Below are 21,067 nucleotides of genomic sequence, written 5' to 3'. Positions count from 1 at the left end.
AAGAAGAAGAAGAAGAAGAAAGACGTATAATAAGCTGCAACACACATCCTTGAGTTTGAAGTATATTCTTTTAAAACAATTTTGAATTTAATCTGAAAAAGTAGAGCACCAAACAATAAAGTCCCCGTAGCATAAAAGAGGCACTCCGTCCTGACTAACCAGCTTCGATGCAGAAAGCTAAACAACGGGTCGGCTACTGAGGGGGTTCTCCTCAAAAGATCTTAGCTGAGAGGTAAAATGATTTGTCCTCTGTGTGTTTTACAGGGAATTTCATGGACATGAGAGGCACAAAGCAGTTCAGTAAATATAAGTACACAATAAAAACAAAACACAAACACAATCTGAATACATACTGTATGCCAAAGCAAATGGAAGGCTTCACTTTCCCTTCACATTATGTGAGCGTTCTGCACCGGTACGACAAATAAAAACACATGAAATCAATCTTCAGAAAAGGAAAAAAGCAGTGCACCTTCTAAATTGTTTTATGTAAACATGAGTGAACAAAGTGTTTTCTGATTTTGAAAATTCATTCTCAAACCGGTAACGTTGCCACTTGAAGACGTGAATGCACCGTATTTATTTTTTCAAAGGTGAGACACACGGAGTTAGCGATCAACACTGTGCTATTTTCGCCCCCGTTAAACCTCCGTCACGTCAACTGCAGACTTGTTACCTCTCAAAGAGATATAAACAATCCACATAAAAAGTCCTCAGAATTCAACACTGCAAAAATAGTTTAAATCATAAAAATACACATATATGTACAGAGAAGTAATGCATTTGGTGAAAGATCACTGACATTTTGAGCTGAAACACGGTCAACCAACTCACCCTGTTAACATCATTACTTTAGAATTACTTACAGTAAAGTGATATTGATTCATCCAGTTACACTTGAAATGCAAGAAAACATACTATTGACTGATCATCATAGCCCCTTGAATTAGTGTGCAACGTGTGAAAAAAACGACTGGAATGTTTCAAACACCACAAGAACACAATAAGTTTTACTCCCTTAAATTCACCGACCACGTCAGTTAAACATCAAAGATCAAAAGATGAAAGTGCATCGTCAAAATCATAAAATGCTCGCGGTCGTCTGTGTGTGTGTGTGTGTGTGAGAGAGAGAACGCTGTTTAATTAAAGCAAATACAAGATACCGAAAGCAACACCAGCGTGGCTCACTGCATAACCGCATCACTGCTGCATAAGTACAGATATACCATATAAATAGTATTCAAATTTTTACCAGTATCAATAAGTGCTCACGTTCTAATATATAAATACATCTTACAGTATTCATAATTACATAATAACTTCCTCTATTTTGTGCAATAGCAAATCCCATGCATTGTTACCAAGATAAAAACCACAACACTTATAAAAAATTGCAACATAAGAAACATTTTTTAAGATTGTTTCACATAAATCAAGCTGCATCCGTCTGACAGCATAACTGACGGAACAAGAAATAAAAAGCTTTTCTTTGAGCGAACTCTTTGACAGCGCTGACACTTCTGAATAAATTCTTCCTCGACATATTTCTGTATTCCACAACGACCTTCTCATAACAAAATGATGAAAAGCAAAATAAAGGCACAGACTCTTGCCGCTTGATTAGAAGCACCAAACTGCACAAGAAGCATCTACTTAAAATTTGGTCAGACTGTTTCATAACACACATACTTTCCCCCATATGAATAGTCTTTATTTACTGCACTACTGAGTAACACCTTGATATGATTACATTAAACAACAGTCTATTTTCAAAGTACACATACAGTAAAATACACTGTTTGTATGCATCTAAGAAGGAGTATATGTTAAGGAAATTTGTACAGAATCCATAAATATAATTTATGTGCAATAGTACGCAAACTACTATGTCAGACAAAGGCATATTAGCATAATATCTTTCCATATTGCACCTGCACCCAATAATGATTCTCCACCTCAGAAGTCATCCTGCTGCTCGTCCAATCATTTCAAAGAGTCTCCGAGGAGAAGAGGACATCAGACAGGGTGGGTTTCTTCATTGTGAAGGTTTCATCTCCACTCAGATCTAAAAAGGAGCCGTCTGGAGGATGTGCAAAACCCGAGGAATTGTTATGATATTGCCTCTAATTGGATAAAGATGAGGTTATGTGCCTAAAGGGCTGAGGGCGAACAAGGTCGCAGGTGTAGCGCCGAGGAGGGGCTGTCTTCTCCTTCAGTGAGGCTCCTCTGTGGTGATCTTCAACGAAGCAATGGCTTTCAAGCACGTCTGGACGCTCTCCTCCGGTCCACTGTCCCCGGGCCCGGGGTCGAGGCTTTTCTCCTCAGAGGCCTGGCGGGAGGACAGCTGGTTCTGGTCCCCGCCGTTCTCTCCTCCAGACTCAGGCCCGTGGACAGATCCCTGCCTGCTGCTGCAGCGCCGGCGCTCGCTGCTCGGAGGGCTTGGTGCCGAGGGAAGGGTGACATCGGTGCTGGAGGAAGGCGGGGTGTGCAGCATCTGGAGCCCCCCCACAGGAACGACGGGGAGCAAACTGCGGGTCTGCTGCTGGGAGTGAAGAGGGAGGTGGCTGAGGATGTTCTGGTGATGAGAACTGGAAGGACCTGGCAGATTTGAAGCCAAGCTGCTCCTTTCATCCTGAAACGACAAGTTGGCACCGTTGGGAGGAGTTTCAACGTTGCCAGGATCATTTCTCATGTGAAAATATATTACAGTTAACAAAGATACGAGGAATACGGGAGTAAACTTTAGGACATAAGAAAAAAAACGTAGCTCGCCATATATATATATATATATATATATATATATATATATATATATATATATTACAGCCATAATTAAGATATCATTGGTTTGGGGTTTTTCAAGAGATCTGTTGACAGTAACAATGTCACCATATCACCCTATTTGTCAGAGGTGTAGTTGAACACTTAATGACACCTACCATCTCCATCTCAAAGGATCCATGCTGAGCCATCTCCATCTTCGCCTGGTGACGGGTTTTATCACCGCTGCCTCTGTGTTGGTGCGAGCCTCTGCGGGGCGAAACAGCCCTCAGCACGACTCTCTGCCGACCTCTGACCGAGGACTCTCTCTTTCCGGCCAGCTCGGTTCCAGGAGACACCGGCCGCTCGATGGAGACCGGGGAGAGGTGCTGGATGGGTGTGACGCCGGGCGAGCTGGGCCTCAGCGGGGAGGTCTCCCACCTGGGAGAGGAGCGACCTCGAGGAGAGAGTTCTCGCCTCGGGGACGTGTAGCGCAGACGTGAAGGGGAGGGCTCCCTGATGGGAGACTCCCAACCAGGAGACAGCAGACAGGAAGAGTAGGGGTCAAATAGGAAGCCGGCCTGGTCCGGAGACAGGACGCTCAGAGAGTCGTCGTCCAAAGACTTCTCCCTCCGTACGGTTGCATGGACGGCTCGAGGGTCCGAGCCCGTGCGCCTGTCGGAGGACTGCTGGCGGACATCGGCACCCGGCGGAGAGGCGAAGGAATAGACGTGGAGGGCGGCGGCGGCCGAGACTGACATAGAGGTCGGCCCACACGTCTGAGGACTGGTGCTCCTCGAACGCAGCCTTGGAGTGGAGTCGCCCTCGTATTCGTCGTCGTCGTCGTCGTCTTCGTCGATTTCGTCGACGTCTTCGTCCATGCCGTCGGAGTCCTCGGCGTCTGAGAACTGGTGTTTGGTTGTGATGGTCACCTCTGTCTTGGACTCTTGTTGGCTGTCGTCCACTTTAAAAGAGAAACGCATCAGTTTAGTCAGATTTTTGCTCTGTTGCGTAGAACAGAAGAAGAGTCTGCATGAATATTTGATTGTATCTGACCTTGTTCCTGTATCTCCGTGTCATCCATCGTCACTGACACTCCCAGTTCAAGACATTTCTTCATGTGTGCCTTTGACTTCATATGTTTAGTCAGGTTTCCTGTAAATTACAAAACAAGTTACTATTTCTGACTGAAAAATAGCGACAATATTGCTTAACGGGGCAGATGTTGACTCAGTTTTATTTCATTTCAGTCCAGTCAGAAGATTCACCCAGAAATAATGAAAGATAAAAATAAAGAGACCACTGCTGATTTAGCAAAAATTCAGTAACGCCTCAGGAGCAGTGAAATCTACTCCCTGCTGCATGCCAAAGATTGTTTTAAGCAAATACTGTAAATACGGAGTCCTTTGCATTATCTATAAATAAGTATGTTTTATTGTCTATAAGCTTAGAATACTATATAAATATAATAATACTCACCTTTAGTTTTAAAGGCAAAGTTGCAGACCCTGCAGATGTACGGCCTTACGTCTGTGTGGGTCCTGATGTGTTTTTTCAGCATGCTCGGCTTCTTACAGCGAATCCCACACTCCTCACAAATGTATTTCCCCCGGCCTCGACCTCTGACGTACACGTAGTCTTCATTGGACTTGTACCTGAAAGACATAAACAGCATTGTGGTGAACAAACACATGCAAGAGGCAGACGGACAGAGGGAGAATGCAGTAGCCTCCTAATATAGCTGCTGTCAGCAGAACTGACAAGTGTTACGATAACTAATATCTTTACTGACCCTCCCTCGAAGATCTTAATGCGCGTTGGCACTGTTTGGGTCGTGGAAGCCTCCCTCTCTTTCCAATCCTCCCTGGCGGTTTTCACTCTGCAGCTGATGTCTTTCATCTTCTTCCCGTAGGTGGTGTCCACCTCTTTGGGCTCGGGTTTCCTCTGCAGCTGAATGAGATGACCAAACATTTTGTTAACATCCATCTGAAGTGGACAGGGTATCGACAGCGTAACGCGATGCTTCCAACGCTCTGTGTCACACATGGTGTTACACAGCATGTTTGGGAAACATGAATTATGCTGCTGCTAGAAGGGGAAACTCTACACATAACCCACATTTTGTTGCGTTTTGTGATTCTATTCTCTGAAAGCTGCGCGAAACATCTGTGTTTTCCGTCAGTATTCGGGAATCTTATCCAGCTAAATCCAAAGAGGAGGAGAGGAAAACATCCCTTTGCCAGGAGACACAATATTTACTTGAATATGTTTTTTACTGCCAAGAAAAAGTGACTAATCAAAGCTTTTAAAATTCTAAAATTTTAAAAGCTAACAGCTGGCAAATGATTTTCAGAAACTTTCCAATAGTGAACCTTCTGCCAAAAAAATCAAATGTGGACCAAATTCTTCATAATCTGGTGCTTTAAACTTTCTACATTTCAAACATGTACCTCTTAATAACATAACGGGCTACCAAAGTGTGATTCTGCCCAGTGGAGCTTTTCTTTATGAATCCACTATATGTAAGAACAATTCAATATGTCAACAACAGGGCTTTGCTCTTCAGACTCCTCAAATCGATTTTTTGATGTGTGCTTTAAAAAACTATTTTCTCACCTGCTCCATGTTCTGCCTCCACAGGATGAGGGATGACACCAGTTTCCCCGTGCCAGGCCGGCACATAGCCGCCACGCTGTATATAACCTTGTCTCCCCTCTGTTTGGACCGCAGCAGAGCCAGAGCTGCGCTGGTGCTCAGCTCGAGAGGGTTGGGGTTGTGGGAACTCACACCCCAGGTGGTGTACGCGGAGGAGAAAGGGGCGGCGCCGAGAGAGCAGCTCGGCTTGGTGTAGTTCAGGTAACACCAGCTCACTCCTGTCGTGGTGCGAAGACTCGGAAACTGAGATAACAGTCTTGAGTCCTCGGTGTGAGTGATCAGGATATCTTGTCTGGAGACCCGCTGTGCCACCGCGTCCATCTGCACATGTTTCTGCACGCCGCCGTCTTTCACTCCGCTGACTGACACCACGGAGTCGGGAGGTGAGCTGCTTTCCATTGCTGACTCGACGCCGGGGTCAGCGGCCCCTGTCACTTCCAGTTGGAGCGTGATCAATTTGCTCATACGCGAGTCGTCCTGAGTATGAGGTGTAGATGTGCGCTGCATCTCTGACCTGTGCCCCTTCTCATCGCTCAAGTTACAGTTTCCCAACTCCACGGCGCTCAGCTCCTCGACTATCTGCCCAAACATTCTTTCCTCTTTCACCCGTTTTTCCTGCTTGACCTCCAGGAACAGGTCCATGCTGCTGGCAGGGGACAGCATGCGTTTGTTGGCGCCGCCACTGGAGGCGTTAGTGGTCGAGATGGTTCTGGATGTCAGAGAGAGAGGGATGCCGGTCTTGAGCTTAGCCAAAGACAAATCGGGGGCTTCTACACTGAGCGTGTGCGTCGAAGGCGGTCCGGCACAAGACTCGAGATTTCCACACAGACGGTAGTCTCCGTCGTGCTGATTGTCAAAAATCTGCGATACTGAAGTGTATGTGATACTGCCGTAGCACGGCACATGAGTCGGTATTCTTACGGGAACCAGAAGGCTTGGATGTGACAGCTGGGGGAATGTACTCCCCGTGGAGAATATTGGCAACGTCTGCGGCAGAACGGCGAGTGCGGTGAATGGAGGGGAGGTGCTGCCGAGGGGCCGCGCAAACACCTGCGATGGGACTTGTGTTACCTCTGTGTCCATGTTCAATGATTCCTGACGCACCAAGTTTCCCTTCCTTCTCTCCCTCACAGCCGAGAGGCTGATGTCCACCGGTCTAACTTTGGACGCTGGAGAAAGGCTGCCATAGTCAAATGATATGCTGCGTACCTCCGGGAACTCCTTGCGCAAGTTACACGGCGCCTGCTCTGAGGCGGAGCGTCTCATTTCGTGTTGTTGACGCTGGCTGAGCACGGCGAGGGAGTGCCCGCTCCCTGGCACTGCTAAGAGCTCAAGTGGTTTGCCAAATTCATCTTGCCTGGCTGGAGAGACTGACTTCAGGCTCTCCTCCCTGTCAAAGGAGAAGGCGGAGCTGTAAGACAAGTTGCTGTCTTGGCTCGGGCTGCGGGAGAGACTGGTGCAGGCGGACTCGAAACTGGATTCGCCAGAGGAGTGCTCGATATCAGCCAAGCGTAGCCTTTTCTTCTTTGGAGGCAGCTTCTCTGGAGGGAATTGTGCTAAAGTTTCACTCCTTTGAGGCCACTGGAACTCCTCCACGTGCTTCTCTGGCTCCTTCACCTGCACCTCGGGAGCTTTTTCTGGACTGTCGGGTTCTACTGTGACCCGGATTTCTGGGACTTGTATGTTGGGCTGCCGCACAAGTTTTGGGCCCAGTTGAAACGATTGCCTCAGCCCGCTATCACTCCTTTCCAACTCATATGATTCCCTCGCCTCCATAGCTTGAAAAGAAGAGATACTCTCCTGCCTCTGCCCGTGATACTGGTGTAATTCTGACTGTTCAGCCTGAGGCCTGTTTATTGAGTTTGTGTGCTGGATGACAGAAATTACATTCCCTAACGTTTTCCTAGCGGACATTTCAGGGCTCCCTGATATGTCCATGTCACACCTGTCCATCTGCGTTAGCACACTTAAAGAGAGTCCTTTTCCTAATGCGATAAGGCCCACGGCAGCCAGCTTTGAATCATAGTCCAGACTTGAGTCAAACATTTCTTCACACTGTTCTTGACGGCCCTCATACTGACCCTGCAAATCTTCCTCTTCCCTCTTCTCTTTGCGACGCTTGCGTGTCGCCAGTTCCATGGCGTGTCTGTGGTGGCACATGTTAGATGTCACCGAGGGGTAGTTTTCCTTCTCCAATCCCGAGGGTTTAGGGCCACTCTCGCTCGTCTTCCCGTGGCCGTCTGCGTCTGCGTGGCCGTCTTGTGCGCTGTGTTCGAAAGCAGCTTGCCGCCTGAGCCTCCTGGCGCCCCCGGTGCTTGCTCTCTCGTCAAAAGAGTGGCTGCCTCTGAGGGCCTGAGGCATGGGCAGACACGCCGCCGAGGACGTCGGCATCGAGTTGCTTCTCATCAGAGTCGCCGCATCGGAGCCGGTGTCTGACGGCGGCTCCTTCGCCTCCTCCGCCGTGAAGGACTTTGTGTTTATTTTGATCGGCTCAACGGTGTCCCTTTCCTGGGTGTAAACACGGGAGACGCCTTTCTCCGAGCGTCTCCCTGTGTATTCATTCACAAAAGCTTCCGTCTGTTTAGGGCTCGGCTTGTAACACTTCCCGAACATAATTTCTTGATAGGACTTTGCGTTGGCGCTGGGAGCACCGGTCTGGTGCTCGGTACTCTCGGAGCGCGAGAAGTAGCCGGAGTCCGTGCTGCCCTTGCTCGACTGGCTCGGGAGGGACAGATTGTGGTCGGAGTCGCTGCTTCGCTTCTCAGACAGCCGGAGTGCGAGCCTCTGTTTGATCGTGCAGGATTGAATTGCACGGCCGGCCTCGGCAGCAGCGGGACGCGCATTGATTTCGTGGGGCTGGGGTGGACCATCCTGAGCCGGGAGCGACGAGGCTCCCCTTTTCTGAGCGGTGAGATTCAGTACTTTTACAGCGGCGTTATCTGATCCGTCCGACGGCGAGTCCAGCAGCAGCAGCGGGTCGTTGAGAGCGTCCTCATCCGTGTCCGTGCTTTGCTCAGCATCAGAGAACAACTCCCCTTCCCCTTCAAAAGACCCCTGGTCCGCGTTGGCATTGTAAGAACCGAGTTCTGAGAGTGGCACCGTTCCCGCTTTGACCGAATGAGCGTGGGACTTTCTGTGTTTGTACAAGTTACTCTTTGTTTTGAAGGAGAAGCCGCATGGAACGCACGGATAGGGCCGCTCTCCGGTGTGCGAGCGAATATGTTTCTTGAGCACGCTGGGTTTGGCGCACGCCCTTCCGCAGTAGTCACAAACATACTTACCAGGCTTTTGTGGTTTCTGCTCCACTTTACACGCAGCGTCTGACAGCTGATCCATCCCTGGATGGCAACACTGTTGTTGGGCTTCAGGTGAACTGGCGCTCTTCCGGTGCGATGGAGGTCCAGGGGACTGCGCAGAAACTAAGTCGCCTGCAGATTTCTGCCTGCCAGCGGGAAAGGGTTTTGTGGACTGTTCTGGATACAAAGACGCTTCATGTTCCTGATGGCTTGTGGACTGAGTTTGGGAGTGCCGATCTTCTAATTGCAATGATTTTCCTGAGTCCGACATTTCTTTGAAACCACACGTGTCTCGGCTCTGACCTTCTTGTAGTTGGTGCCACCCGTCGCCTTCCAATTCGACTGATCGACTCCTCCTAGTTTGTACTGCCGCTGAGGGGAACATTTTGTGTGCAACAACATTTCTGTCCCGACCCTCAGTGGAGTTTTTCACCCCTGCAGTAGTTTCAAGTGACTCCATGAATCCAATGTCACTTTCTTTGGGATCGATTTACAAGGACACTACCTGTTATGTAACCGTGGTGATATTAACATACATGGGAACTGATTGGAAGGGTCACCTGGAAGAAATCAGACAGAAACTACAATTAGACAAATGTAGATGAATGACAAACAATCACCTAAACATGGACCACATGCAGATGCACAAGACGCTAATCTAGTTATGTAACTAGATTTAAAATCCCCTCCTTGAGAGTGAAAGCAAAGCTGTTTCCCAAAGGTCCTTCAAATAAAACCCATAACGAGCTCCTTCACAGCAGGAATGGAAAAAACATTATTTTCTCTTTAACAGCTTCCAAAAAGCCAAAGGTACCTTTGTGTCGACTTCGGCCCATTTTGGGGGTATTTAAGCCATAAACGGCTGAATGCTGTCAACAACAGTAAGTATATGACCCAATTACTTTATTCCAGCGCACACAGGTGACAGACAGCTACTTTAGATCGTGGGTCGATGATTCCAGCTGCACCACTTTCAGTATGATGTGTCACAGAGTTCTGTCTTAAACAACTTCTTACGCCGGAATCCCAGTACTACACATTCAGGTTCCTTGCCTCCGGTGGGACTCAAACCTCCTCGCCCGTCCGTCTCTCCAGCGTCATCACCGTTTACACAGTGAGCTACAGGGGACTACACACACCGGACCTCAAGAAGAAACCTCAACCTTCCCCCTGCGGTGAAAGTGAACTGCTTTGCCTGCTATACTTTCTCTTCATGCCATGGGGACGGGTCTCTCAGGGCACGTCATTTCCATCTTCTCAGTATCAAATGCTGTGTCCTCCCTAACGAGGTTATGTAAGATTATCTGGTTCAAACCCTCTGAGTTTCCCTTAATTAGGACATCCTCCGACTCCCGCTCTCTCCCTCTCACTCCCTCTCTTTCTTTGTTAGCGCACCACACACTCCTCGGGCATTTGCCAGAGGATACGAAGCCAAGGTGACAGAAGAGATGCTTGCAAACAGCTGAAATCTGAAATAATTTATCCTGTTTGTTTTTGCTGTTGTTTTGCAAAAGCCCATTGCCTCTCTTTGGCTGCTTATGCTTCACCAGCTCTCTCCCGGAAAGATTTGAGGGCTTCTTCCAGAGCAGTGTAGAGAAAAGATAACCAAGGATGGCAAGCACCGCCTCCCGAGTGGAACGATCCATGCTCCAGCAGGGAGGTTTACAAATGTAAAGTGGGGTGCCTCGGGGTAAATAAATTCAGAGGCCCGGCAGGGAGCTCCCCTTCAAGGTCGGCCTGACCTCATTGCTTAGATTCCCATCCTCGAGTGGAGGGAAGGGGAATACAGGTGCAGAGAGACAGCGAGATAAGACCCTCAGAAACAACGCATGCCTTTAGACTAAGCTTGATAGAGAGGGAACGGACATATTCAGAGTCTCGTTGGGCAAATATCTAAAAAAGATCCAGACTTCTCCTATTTAAATACAAAAGACTGTACCAGCAGACGTTTCGTTTGCAAATATCCTCTGGCTCCCAGCAACAAGCACTAACCTATACAAAAATATATGACACAGCAGCAATGACGCGCAACAACAGCAGGCAGGTGGGAGGCAGTAGGTGTGTTTCGGGGCGACTGTGGGCTGACGGTCCTACGGCTTCGCGGTGAGACGCGGGGCAGATCCCTCGCTGCTCCAGAGAGGACGACGGGTTCCGCCGCTGCGTTGCCTCGCGTGGAGGCGAAGTTGACCATTAAAGGGAACAGGCACGCAGCCTCTCGCTGACAACGGATCCATAAATATCATGCGGGGATGACTGGATGGTGAAACGCTCCGTGGTGCTCTGACAGCAACGCAAGACAAAGCCTGCAGGTCCTATCAGCAGCTCTCACTGTGGTCACAATGACATGCAGCGCACTGTCTGATGGACGGGGGGGGGGGGCTTATACAGCAGCTGACATTCAGATATCAAATATAATTATCATACAAACCTGACATTTGAATAGTCCCCCGTCCCATATCGACGGTCACGTGTGACATTCCTCACGCTGCATGGTCCGCTCCTCCGTTCCCCTCGTGCCGGGGCAGCAACAATGAAATAAAGCAGCGGGGTGACGTCCCATCGGCCGCGGAGCTGCTGGCGGACTGGCTGCACATTAGAAGAGCTATTGATGCGATCTGGTCACCAGAGAAAATACCCAACCGTGACGTGCGGACCCGGGCACAGAAATAGCAAAGGGGCCCTGGGAGGGATTACACAACAGCCCACGTTTAAGGACGCTTTTCCTCTCCCTCCCTCCCTCCCTCTCTCTCACAGCACAGCGGGAGCTGCCCCATCCACACTCACAGAGTGGGGAGTCAGATATAATGATGCATTACCTTTCCGATAGATTAAGTCGTTTATTTTAGCCCGATGTGGTGCGATGTGGATGGAGACTCTGCAAGAGTCAGCGGAAGAGAGAGGCGCCGTGAAAGGCACTAATCACACGGCGCAGCCCCTCTGGATGTACACTTCCTACAGCGTGATGCCGCCCGCTTTGTGTATAGAGAGGAACTGAATGTAAAAGACGGCGTGCGGCTGCCTGTAAGGATGCGGCAAAAAAAAAATGTTCTCCGAATCCTGAGACTCCCACAGTGCGTTCAGAGCCGTTTCCCCTCCCATCGCGACAGGATTGGCTTTGTGAATGGAGAGAGTCGTGATGAGGGTGTCATTAACACGGCAAAAAAGACAAAAAAAACAAAAAACTAGGACAATACTGCAGATTATGTGCAGCTGCAAACCTCATCCTGTGAATCAGATGCATGAGTTCAGTGAGAAATTGTGCTATTGAAGCCTCTACATTAACGTATGCTCAGTACTTCCTCTTTACACGATTTTACCGTAAGTGGTATATGCAAATGTGAAATTTTCATATGCTCAAAGCTATTATTTTTTCTGTATTGTTTGGTGAAATGCTAAATCCTATGTTAGTTCTTACAGTTTCTTCAATTGTTATATATTGTATGTATATCTGTATGTATGGATACTTCCAGATCAACAAGTTATTTCACATATTCAATTTCAATTTCAATTCATTTTATTTTGTATAGCCCAAAATCGCAAATTATAAATTTGCCTCAGAGGGCTTTACAGTCTGTACACATACAACATCCTCTGCCCCGAAACCCACCATCGGCACAGGAAAAACTCCCCAAAAAACGAGACAAAAAAACCCTTCCAAGAGGGAAAAAAGGGAAGAAACCTTAGGGAGAACGTCAGAGGAGGGATCCCACTCCCGGGATGGACAGACTACAATGGATGCCATGTGTACAGAATGAACAATGTATAATACATGCAATTCCTATGACAGAAATTATTCAAGTAACTGTGGTAAGCCAGGCGCACAGCAGGACCACTGCAGGGGCAACCACCATCAGATAGAACCACCATCACATAGAACCACCATCCACAAAAGCCTGTGGGGAGGGAGAGCACAGAGACTTTGGGAGAGGGTAATGTTGGTTTACGAGTAAAGTAATATGATTAATATCTAATATAATAATGATGATGCTGATGGCAGCAGCAAGTGTCAGCAGGGCCCCGGCAGGTGTCAGGACCAGGGTCCAGAAGGAACTACGATCTACGGAGACCTGCTAGGGGAGAAAGCACTAAAAATCTCCGGGAAAGAAGCTGAATTAGTGCATTAATAAAACGTGAATTATTGTAGAACGAGAGCGTGAGAGAGGAGCTCGGTGTGTCCTAAGAAGTCCCCCGGCAGTCTAAGCCTATAGCAGCTTAACTAAGGGCTGGTCCGGGCTAACCTGAGCCAGCCCTAACTATAGGCAGAATCAAAGAGGAAAGTTTTAAGCTTTGCTTGATAACTGAAGGCGACATATGCAACTAAAGGATCTGAAATCAACAAAATACACCAGCTTCAATACGTGCATTGGTATAATTTACAAGGTATTTATACTTTCTTTGGATCATTATTGTGGTACTTTGTATTTGTGTTCCACTACATTTCAGAGAACCAAATCGTATTGCTAAAGTTCCTGTTGTTTTTGTGTTAATGAGCTAAATGAACTATGCAGTGAAACAACTAGAGTACCGTTGGTGCTAAATGCTGAAATGTAGTCCATAAATTTCAAAGCAAAAATGTGTTGGTGTCATAAGTATTATGCCTGAGTACTTCCTGCACCATTGCTACTGTAGGTACACTTAAAGACTAATTAGGTGTATTTTGACCTGTGATTTGTATTTATGTATTACATTTCCATTTAGTATTTCTTTTTACTCCACAGGGAAATATTGTGTTTTTACTCCACCACATGTATTTGACTACTGCTCACTGTACAGGTAAATATCTTAAATAGGGCACTTGATGGTGCATTAAACTACTATAAAGTGCACTGACTTAAACATTCTGCCTGAGCCTCAGCTGCTTCTACAGGTGGAACCCAGGACACAATTGATTTGATTTTATGTGACGACTGGACACAGTTCAACATCTATTTCTCTAACTATTTCTTCAGAAACTGCTCTGCGTACGACAAACTAAGTCTCTCTCCTGATTTTGATGGATTTATGATCGCTCCTCCTCAGTCACTTGTGTGAAACTATAATTTACACAACTATAAATACTTCACCCGCTTTGACCATCCTCCTCAGTTTCACTCTGTGCCATCGGGTGAGAACAACTGGGTGCCTCTATGAATAGGAGTCCTTGGCTTTAGCTACGGCTAAGCCATTTTTATCAGAGGTCTTTCTCTGAACATGAAGCTGCAGGACAAAGGCTGGAGCCTAAATAAGGGCTTATAGTTACACTTCACCTATAAGTTTAATACCCTGACCCAAATGGCAAGCCTTTATTTTACTGACAACCCCATACTGTAATTTCACAGTACACTTCCCTTTAGAAACTCTGTGTGCCAGAAAAGCAGTGTTTGCAGAGACTGTGTATTGACAGAGTTTGTCGACGGTATGGAATTGCAAAAAGCTATTATTAGCCTCTAACAAGCCGAAAAGGAAGTTGAAGCTAACTAACTGCAGTGCAGCTGAGATCCATTATGCTGTATTCAGTATCTAGAGGAGCGGCACTAAAATGGCTGATATTCAATGTGCAGTGAAGGTCAAGGCGTCCATCTCTATAAATATAATGGTCTGTCCCCCAGGATGTTCCACACTGCTTTGGCATTTCCACCATCTAAAGCTCCACCGCCGCTCTGCTGACCGCCTCAAATCTGCCACCAATCTGCATGTGATTGACTGCCACACAGGCACCCGACTACTAGAAGGCCTCTAATGACATTAGTGGTGAGAGCGATGGGAGGAGGGGTGGGAGGGGGGGTCAACACACACAGGGAGAGAGGGGGGTGTTTATGAATGGAAGGAATGAGGTTTTCCTCCCTGCTGGCTGTAGTGGCTGTCATGTGTCAGAGTGAGGGGACACTAAACACTGCAGGCTGAACAAACAACTGATACAAACACCCATAACTAATATATGAACGCTAAATCCTGCAGGTTTGAAATTCTCCCTTGATGCAACAATAATTCACCCCCCCTAAAAAAATCAGTCAATTTATCCGCCAGCTCTTTCAAAGGAGGCACACTTGACGCCATTATCACAGCAGTACCTGAAAATAAGCTTGACATGATTTTGTGTTTCCATGGCAACCATGCCAACGTCTCTAGCCATTTCACTGGTTCCTGTCACCATATATAATTACCACCACACGTTACAGCACCAAGACTGCAGAAATAAGAACACGAGCTTCAGCCACAGTGCGTCATTATGTGATTATACAGATTATAATTGTTGGGCTGATATTAAAATGGAGATACTTCGAATGTTAATTAGAATAAAATCTAATATAAAGTAAGGTAAATGTATCTGGGTCCTTTAATATAAAATGCCTTAATTTAGGTCATGTGCATTTATCACAATATGATACCGATTGAATGTTCCTGTGTTTGACACCTACAATATGTAGACTATTACAGGAATATACTGAAAGGATTTGCTCAGTAATCAAAGTAACTATATACTATTTTTATAATTAATAGAATTTTGAGCAAAAAAGCCCCAAATAAACGTTTTCCAGGTCTCAGGTATATAAATATTATATATCATTCTAGAATGCTAGAAATCTATAACACAAAACTATAATGATGTAATCAAATCCCTACAATTCGACTTAGTCACCATATTGTATTAGTCGTCACATGTCAGAGGTTGACGTGACGTTTCAACGATACTTTAGACTTTAGAGATCTGCTAGATTTCATTTTACAAACATGAATATTTGTGCACTTAAAAATGAGTGCAACTTACCAGCTTTCACTAAAATGTGTCAACGTGTGTTTGAAGTACATGTGTCCACATGATTTGCATCCTCACATCTTTCTGTTGTTGTTGTTTTTGTTGTTGTTTATAGGGGATCGGCTGTGATGCGCGGGTCCCAGGCTCGGGGATAGCCTGCTGAAGAGGGGCGATGCACGGACGTGAGAACCCCTTAAAAGCCCCCCATCTGCACGTCATGGAACATTTGCAGAGCAGGAAACACCGAGCGGAGACATAACAGTGAGACCTGCCCGCACAGGACATCTTAGGGGACAACATACATACAAGGGGGGCAGGAGGCAGGAGGCAGGAGGCAGGGGGCAGGGGGCAGGAGGCAGGGGCCAGATAATTACGGCTGTCAAACACTGTGACCGCGGTGTGAAGCAGCTGGGAGCTGAGGCTCACCGGTCACATGTGCGACGCGCAGCTCTTTTCATTCCACAGACATGTCTTGTGATGCATGAGAGGGAATCTTGTTTTCCTGGGTCGTCTGTGCACGCGTGAGGAGGGAGGGGGGGGGGGGGGGGGGGGGGGGGTAGAGAGCGCCGTCAGCGTTCTCCGAAATGTCACGCATTGCAGATGTGAGCCGCAGGGGGGCGCTAGAGGGACGCAGTACAGTGTAGTGATCTAAGAGGTAGGGTTGAGATGGTACAAAGGCTTCGTTTCTTAGTTTTACATTCCCATTTATTTGGAATCCCTGACATATAAAACATTCACATCACTGGGAAAAAGGCAGTATGAAAATCACATACAAATACATGGGCTTACAATCAATCCCAATAGTGCAGGAGGATTTTGACAATTTTGTGTCAGAGGTCACATGTTGAATAATGCATATCATATTTAGGTCAACACAAAATTACATATATGTCCCCAAGTTAAGAGGTTATTTTCCCAGTAAAAGTAGTAACACCAAAGTGTAAAAAACTAAAAAAGTTGAATCTTCTTTGTATATTTAATACATTGCAGTTAATCAGAGTCTGCAAAGTAACTAAAGTGTTTAAATGAATAATGTGTGCACGGTCTAATATTGGCTTCCAAAATATTGCAGAGTAGAAGCATGAATTTATTTTAAATGGAAGTACTGAAGTAGTAGGATTATATTTAAGTGCAGTACTTGAGTAAATGTACTTCATTACCATTCCCCCTTTGGAGCTGGAAAAAAGAGCCTTTAATCTTAAAAGTTAATAGATCATAAACAATTATCATGTATTCATGTTAAGTATATCAAAAAAGACCATATTTAAAAGGTGCAACTCAGCACAGTGCTTTTTACGGGCGCGGTTGAAACATTTACATAAAGCGTTGGCTCCGTCTCTCGGCCTGCAGCTCGGCCAGTTCCTCTTCTGCTGATCTCGTTTCCCTTTAAGTGGCACCTGTCAGCCTCAGTGTCCAGGCCCACTGGCAAGGCATCTGGCTGATGGACAGCTGGGGGAGGAGAACCCGCAGCCCGCTGGGCTTCACCGGTTCCCACTTCACTGGCCCGACCCCTACAAGCTCCACCTTTTGTTTTTTAGAACAAAAGCAACACACGAACAATGATGGCATGTTGATAAAACGAGAGAAATAGAGCAAGCTGCCGTGTGAACGAGTCAACCTCATTTCCCAGGATGCAGTGTGGTTGTTGGACATTCCAGCAGGGTTAAACCAGAGAGGTCGATATATTGATCACTTAATTAAATACTGTCTCTGTTAATGTGATGGAGGTTCTTCTCTGAGCACACTACAATACAGTCTGAAAAACCAGCTTGTTTAATTAATCATTAATGTCATCGAGGTATGCCGTTAGATCAGGAACGATTAGTAAAATATGTCTTTAGTCAATTGTTCACTATTTCATAAAATTGTTTAAAACATGTTATTTTAGTTTCAACAATTGTATTGTTTTCATACTGACTCTAAAAACTGGTAAATCGTTTTCACTATTCTCTGACATTTCATCATCTATGAACACAAGTCACATATGGTAATATATGGCAACTGATCACATCTAACTAACTTATTGACCATCAGGAAAAGAGGTATGCTATTGGTGAACAAAATAAATAGTAATTTTAATCAATGCCAAATCTTGAACTACACTGAACATAAACAAATACATCTTTTGATTAAGTATGCTTTAAATATAGCTTTTGAAAGAATTAACTGAGCAACACACTGAACGGGGGTAAGATAAACTTATTGGTAAAGGAATTAATGGAGATTTCTAGATTACCTCAAAGATATCGTTTACCTTTTAGCGCTGTAATTTCTTGTTACTAAGGAGTGATCATATTATAATAATAATTACCTTACCAAAGCGCTTGTCTTACCTGAGTCTTTCCTTCAGTAACCACAGGCTCATTCAGAATCACAGATCCATTTTTGGGCCACTCCAGTAGAAGAGCAAAGAGGCTCGTTTCCTTGGGTCTGAAAGTGTATCTGTCAGGAGACATAAGTATCCACAATAAAACAGGCCTATATATGGGCTTTAAAAATAGGATTAACAATAATAAAATCACACACAGCTCGAAAATGTATGTCAAGGGTGGCAAAGTGTAAGCTAAAAACTTGCAATAAAGTAGTTCTAAATGTGAAGTGACCGGACAACGTTGGAATTCCAACAGAGTGAGTACCTTCATCATCATCCTCAATAAAAAAACTCAATACCAGACACAAAGTGGGGAAAACGATAATAGGTATATTTGACATAGTAACCCACCTGACTGTGGGGCTGACGGTGTCCTTCTGAACCCGCCATGCTGTTGTGTTGTAAATAGACTCTCCGTTGACCTTCAGCCACTGACCCATGTCCCTCAGACGCTCCTCAAAGATGGGAGCGATCCTTCCGTCGTGTGTCGGGCCGATGTTCAACAGCAGGTTTCCCCCAAAGGAAACCGTCTCCACCAACGTCTGAAACACCAGGTGGCCTTTTATAGATTAAAGATTTCTCTGTAAGCTACAGGGCGCCGTTTCCTCAGAGCACACAGGACTAAAACCCATCGTCATTCTCAATTTTGAATCAAAACATTTAGGTTACAGCTTATCAAATGAAAATGATAACAGACCTTCTTTATTATCCATTATTATTAACTAAATATCTTTGGGTTTTGGACAAACAAGTCATACAAATAAACAAAGTTGAGCTCGGGGAAGTTTGCATTTCCGGCCATTCTCTGTCATTTGTCAATGTTACACATCTCTGGCTCTCTGCGGTGAATCCTCGATCTGTTTATTCATTGCTTACGAAATAAAAGAGTCGATAAGTAAGGGAGACATTCGGCGCTCACGGCTACAAGTTGCTGGGTGGTGAGGTAATCCTTGAGAGCAGCGTTGCGTCTGTAACCCCAGGACTTTGAGTCGATGGATATGCAGCTTTCCCACTTGCGGTTGAGCAGTTTTCCTGGCTGGTAGCGATCGGCACAGGTGTAATACCCTCCGTGGGTGCAGATGGAGCCGTAGCCCCAGCGATCATTCGTCACCACCGTGTCTCTTACAGGACTGTGAAGACATTGAGTTTAGCGTCACGCTGGCTGTGTAAATGAGAAATCGAATAAAAGACCCCCTCCCTGTATAAATACCTGTCATTGTAGAGCCAGGCTAAGAACCCTGTGCTGTTCCAGTACTTGTCAGGTGCATCTCCGTCCCCGTCAGACCACAGCAGCTCCGGTTTGTACTTGACAATGAGCTCATGAAGCTCAGGCAGAGATTTAGTGGCTGCAAAGTAGTTTGTAGTGAAGGCATTGGCAGCGTCCTGTTCAAAGAGCGGATTAAACCACTCAAAGAGAGAGTGATAAAGCCCCAAACGCAGGTCACTGTTGGCCCGGAGGGAACTGGCCACCTCCTCTACCAGGTCTCTTTTTGGTCCAACATCCACTGCGTTCCAGTTCCAGGAGTTTTTGGAGCCCCACAGCGTGAAACCTAAAAACATAGAGAAAACCTCTCAAAACATGTGGAATTGTCCCTTTATTTCAGAGCTCTGACATGGTCTCTTGTGGTAAAATGACTTGAAACGGATAAATCAGAAAGGTAGGCTGTGGATCATGTCATGTACCTTCATGGTGTTTTGTGGTCAGGACGATGTACTTTGCCCCCGATGAGGCAAAGATGTCCGTCCACTCTTTGGCATCAAAGAACTCAGCAGTGAACTGCGGTGCAAAGTCTTGGTACTTGAAGCCTGGGGGATAATTCTTCTGCATGAAATCGACATACGGCTTTGCTTTTTGATTCTGCCAGTAAAACCTGGAGCAGGAAGGAAGATCGAGGAGAAAGATAAAAATCTGAAAAAGGTTTGTCCAGAAACTGTAGCTCAAACTGGTCCGACTGGTTTCCAACTTGACAGCTCAAGAAGGCTTTTTCAGAAGACTTCCCTTTACAGAACAAGTGGATAAATGGCATTCCGAAACCCACAACGCAGCGACTCAGTCTTGCAGCGTCCTAAATAAAGTGCTGGATGTCTTAATGCGAGAGGCTTTAAAAGTGAACACAAAGGGGTTATGCATTTAAGCAATAAGGTACTTGAGGCTGTACTTTATCGTCAAATAATGTAACAGTTGGAGGGCGTTGTTAGGAACAGGTACTGCACGTCACGCCCATTACAATACGGCGAGATGAAATCCAGCGTTGTGATTGGTTGAGAGTGAGTCACGAGGTGTGCGTTATTGAGCGATAATGTCCAGGTGCTGTTCACATTGCGCAGTTCCATATCACTGCGGACTCAAAGCCCAGAGGTTGGATTTTGTTTATTAGGTTGCTGCAACAACGCCACCGAACTGTTACTATTATAATACCGAACATTATTGGACGATAAAGTACAGCCTTATTGCTTTAATAACGCACACCCCGTGACTCACTCTCCACCAATCACAACGCTGGATTTCATCTTCCCGTATTATAACTGCTCATAAAGCCTGAGACGGGTCATTTTTGCCCAATGTTTTGAACCGACCGCAGCCAGTGTGTTTCCCCGCCGTTATAACAGGTGCCCCCCCCCCCCCCCCCGAAAAAGTCTGGAGATGAAAACAAACCAGCGGTCAGAGAGCACCAGCGGACTGACCGTCCGGCGAAAGGGAACCTGACACTTTTCGCTCTCGGCGTCACTCACCAAAAACCGTTGATCGCTTTACTTTGCGCGTGCTGAGGAAAGCTGGATGACAGTTCACTAAACCAGCATGTGTCCAATCGAAACCACGTCATAAACATTCACGAATGCGAGAAAACACACACCACCAACTCACCAGAACCACTCGCTGCCGAAGCTCGGCACAGAGAAGACCCCCCAGTGGATGAAGATGCCGAACTTGGCCTGGTCGTACCACTCTGGCAGCGGTCTGGAGTCGACGGATTCCCAGTTGGGTTCGTATCGCGCTGCTGCGCCGGTGGCGATCGACAACAGCAGACAAACCGTGAAGCTTCCCATCGCCACTCGAATGTCACAACGACCCGCGGCCGCGTGCGTGCGCGAACGAGCTCAAAGTAAACGTTAAAACAAAGTCAGGTGACGGTGTAAAGTGGAGGACGGCTTCCTGAAAACAGAAAGGGTGTTTGATCCGCTGGCCGTTGTCGATGCACCGCCAAGGTGCAACCGGTCAACATATCAGTCTGAACGGAACTCCTCTTC

General features: G+C 46.4%; 2 protein-coding genes across 2 annotated transcripts; both read right to left on the bottom strand.

Moving 5' to 3' along the window:
* Positions 1 to 49: 49 nt before the first annotated feature.
* Positions 50 to 11,329, bottom strand: hivep2b (HIVEP zinc finger 2b). Its single transcript, XM_040199792.2, has 7 exons — positions 11,140 to 11,329; positions 5,377 to 9,271; positions 4,553 to 4,710; positions 4,240 to 4,415; positions 3,817 to 3,915; positions 2,940 to 3,724; positions 50 to 2,632 (listed from the first exon to the last, which is right to left on the bottom strand). Exons 2-7 carry the CDS (start codon positions 9,169 to 9,171, stop codon positions 2,213 to 2,215), a joined length of 5,433 nt encoding a protein of 1,810 aa, XP_040055726.2. The 5' UTR covers positions 9,172 to 9,271; positions 11,140 to 11,329; the 3' UTR covers positions 50 to 2,212.
* Positions 11,330 to 16,130: 4,801 nt separating this feature from the next.
* fuca2 (alpha-L-fucosidase 2) lies at positions 16,131 to 20,866 on the bottom strand. The gene is made up of 7 exons (XM_040199696.2): positions 20,685 to 20,866; positions 19,502 to 19,689; positions 19,029 to 19,368; positions 18,738 to 18,948; positions 18,170 to 18,360; positions 17,781 to 17,889; positions 16,131 to 16,971 (listed from the first exon to the last, which is right to left on the bottom strand). Exons 1-7 carry the CDS (start codon positions 20,864 to 20,866, stop codon positions 16,834 to 16,836), a joined length of 1,359 nt encoding a protein of 452 aa, XP_040055630.2. The 3' UTR covers positions 16,131 to 16,833.
* Positions 20,867 to 21,067: the final 201 nt, after the last annotated feature.

The sequence above is a fragment of the Gasterosteus aculeatus genome, chromosome 15 (genome assembly GCF_964276395.1).
Source record: "Gasterosteus aculeatus chromosome 15, fGasAcu3.hap1.1, whole genome shotgun sequence".
NCBI lineage: Eukaryota > Metazoa > Chordata > Actinopteri > Perciformes > Gasterosteidae > Gasterosteus > Gasterosteus aculeatus.
The sequence above is the reverse complement of the archived record's forward strand: the minus strand, read 5'-3'. Positions and strand labels throughout refer to the sequence as shown.